Here is a 3,378-nt window from a genome sequence, read left to right on the forward strand (position 1 = left end):
AACCTGGTGTTGTTAAACTTCTTACTGTGATTACCTTGTCCCACAGTCACTTCTCTATTCAGGATCTCTGCGGGTTGTTGTTCCAGCGGCGGCCAGAGTCTCCACAGTGGCGCTATAGCGGGCAGCCCCTGCCGACAGCTTTTGGCGGGCGGCAGGTTGTCCTTCAGGGGCCTCAGTCTGGAGAAGGCCGCTCGCTGTTTACTTAACCGCTTGAGGGGACAGAAGTTGTAACAGGCCTACTTCACCGCCCCCTCCCTCCTCAGGGTTAGCCGAGGGGGTGTCTCACCTCTTCTTCACTCACCTCCCTCCTCAAGCAGTGGTCAAGACACCCAGCAAGAAGGTTAGGTTCCAGGCAAATTGACATTGTGTGTGTAATGCATTAACAATGGGTGTGAAATGTATTGATATTGTGTGAGATTGAAAGCTTGTTGGACCTGCATTTCTGAGAGCTTCTCCTCCCTCTGCATATATCCAGTTGTGATGTGAAGATGCCGGCGTTGGACTGAGGTAAACACAGTAAGAAGTCTAACAACACCAGGTTAAAGTCCAACAGGTTTATTTGGTAGCAAACGCCACTAGCTAAAGCTAGTGTATCCAGTTGAGCAGAATACAAGTTTTGCTCAAAGTCTCTTGCAATACTGAGCTTAAAAAGTAATAAATCAGCCGGCAATGACCACTATTTAGGTATATTATCAATTATGCATTGCAAAATGAATGTGGAGCAAATATCTATTGAGTTACAAGGGTAGAAATTGGATCTCCTCATGTCGCTTTTCCGGAAATAACTTCATGCCTCCCAATTCAAAATTGAGCCTGGCCATTTTTGTTAGTTTGTTCTTGGGATAGAAGCATTGATGGCGTGGCCAACATTTATACTTAGCAGACCAGGTGGATTTTTATGACAATTGTTTCATGTTCATTGAACTTGTTCATTCTGGATTTTTATAGAATCCAATTTTCACCATCTGTCCAGGGGGGATTCAAACCTGGGTTCCCAGATTGCTAGTCCCATGACAACACCACTGTGACAACAACACTGCCTGGCATTATGTGCACTATGCCCAATGTATTCTGCAAAACCTGAAGAAGCCTTTCCTTTACATTAACGAAAAGAGGAAGTTTAGAGGTAGATGACTTAAGTCTTGTCCTGTTCTATCGGTTCTTGCTGAATGTTTTTACTGGAAAGTAAGTAATCTGATTTTTTTTTAAATGTTTTGAACAGTCCGTGATGCAGAGTTTTTCCCAGGCCAAACACAAAAGGAGCTGACAAATGGCAGCTATTTCATAAGACCTCTGTTGACTCTGTTTGGAATCGATCACAGATATTGCTGACCGATGACCGTGTTGGAGGTCCACTTGATTGTTTTACTTCTGACTCCACTGGGATTTCATGGCTTATTTCCAATCTGTAGCATCTTGAATTAAGAGGAACCAAAGCTTTCTTCAATGCATCTTTAAAGGTTGAACTTGAAAAATAGTAAATAAAGGGGTCGAGCAGACTGTTCAGGTAGGTTATGCATAGTGTATTATAAAATATCTGAGTGACAATTTCATATGTCTCGCAGTTTTCTATGGCCATGTGCTTTGCAATTAAAACAGCGATTACAGCAATGTTTGTGGGCAAGAAACACAGTACAAAAACTGCCGCTACAGCTGTCACAAGCTTTACTGCCCGCTCATATTTATGCCTTTTTTCAGTTTTCATCTGTTTTAGCTTCCAGATGATGCAGAACGTGGAAAACAGGATAATAGCAGCTGGCAGAAGAAAATTGAAAAGAATAAAAGCAACGTTGGTCCAAATTGCAGTAGTACTTGGTGATTGATATGTATGGAAGGGTTCACAGTATGTCAGATTGTGGTGCTTGAATGTGTGACATTCTGTTAAAAAATGTAAAGAAATGGCCACTGCCAGAATCCACAAGACGCCCGCTATCTTCACTGCACAACTTGTAGGGATCCTGTTCATCCTGTGGTGAGGGTGGACCACTTTAAAATAGCGATCGATTGCCATAACTGAAAGGAAAACAATACTGCCTGTCCGGTTTAGAAATATCATGAATATTTTCAGACGACACGGAACATCACCAAAGATCCAGTCCTTCCCCCGTATGAAATAATCTGCTCGAAATGGTAAACAGCAGATTAACAGAGTGTCTGCAATCGCCAGGTTTAGTGAATAAACACTGTTTGGCTTCCAGGATTTTATGTGAAAACTGAAGATCCACAAAGCAATCACATTTCCGATGAATCCAAGGATAAAGGTTATAATAAGTATTGGTGGGTTGTAGGATGAATTAACGTCTTCGACGAGATCACACCAATGGGTTCTGTTGTTCATTGTGGGCAGCCTTGCAGTAAACTCAGTCTCACGCAGCCACGGAGCCGAGTATATTAACTGCATGATGCACAACTTTATATAAAGTTCTTTCTTGTTACATCATGAATTGTGGGTGGGACTTGAATGAAACCAGAATAATAGAAGAGCTGCATTATACACCAATGAGCAGTACTTCTATAAAACTTTGAATATGCATTTACAACTAAATCTTTCAAAATATGCAAACCCAGTAAAATACATTTGACTAAAAATGTCTGAGGGACAAAATGCTGTATGATTCTAGGAATTTTTCATTGCTGAATTTCATAAGAAAGGGAAATGGTGTCATGACATTTTTAGCTGTTCTTGTGAACATTTTCCTCACTGCTGTGTTTTCATTTCTTATATCAAAAAACTATTCAGCAAAGTGTGTTTCTTAACTATAAAATGTGCTAATGAAGCTGTTTATATTTTTAGTTTCAGCGAATGCTTGTTTTTTTTACAGTAAGAAGTTTAACAACACCAGGTTAAAGTCCAACAGGTTTATTTGGTAGCAAAAGCCACACAAGCTTTCGGAGCTGCAAGCCCCTTCTTCAGGTGAGTGGGAATTCTGTTCACAAACAGAGCTTATAAAGACACAGACTCAATTTACATGAATAATGGTTGGAATGCAAATACTTACAACTAATCAAGTCTTTAAGAGACGAAACAATGTGAGTGGAGAGAGCATCAAGACAGGCTAAAAAGATGTGTATTGTCTCCAGACAAGACAGCCAGTGAAACTCTGCAGGTCCACGCAACTGTGGGAGTTACAAATAGTGTGACATGAACCCAATATCCCGGTTGAGGCCGTCCTCGTGTGTGCGGAACTTGGCTATCAGTTTCTGCTCAGCGACTCTGCACTGTCGTGTGTCGCGAAGGCCGCCTTGGAGAACGCTTACCCGAATATCAGAGGCCGAATGCCCGTGACCGCTGAAGTGCTCCCCAACAGGAAGAGAACAGTCTTGCCTGGTGATTGTCGAGCGGTGTTCATTCATCCGTTGTCGCAGCGTCTGCATAGT

The 3,378-nt window shown here is 41.9% G+C and overlaps 1 protein-coding gene across 1 annotated transcript; it reads right to left on the reverse strand.

Moving 5' to 3' along the window:
• Positions 1–1,282: 1,282 nt before the first annotated feature.
• On the reverse strand, positions 1,283–2,755 carry LOC144502274 (hydroxycarboxylic acid receptor 2-like). The gene has a single exon (XM_078226094.1). The coding sequence runs from the start codon at positions 2,399–2,401 to the stop codon at positions 1,283–1,285; it is 1,119 nt and encodes a 372-aa protein (XP_078082220.1). The 5' UTR covers positions 2,402–2,755.
• Between the last annotated feature and the right edge of the window lie 623 nt (positions 2,756–3,378).

Source organism: Mustelus asterias, chromosome 13, assembly GCF_964213995.1.
Source record: "Mustelus asterias chromosome 13, sMusAst1.hap1.1, whole genome shotgun sequence".
NCBI classification, from domain to species: domain Eukaryota; kingdom Metazoa; phylum Chordata; class Chondrichthyes; order Carcharhiniformes; family Triakidae; genus Mustelus; species Mustelus asterias.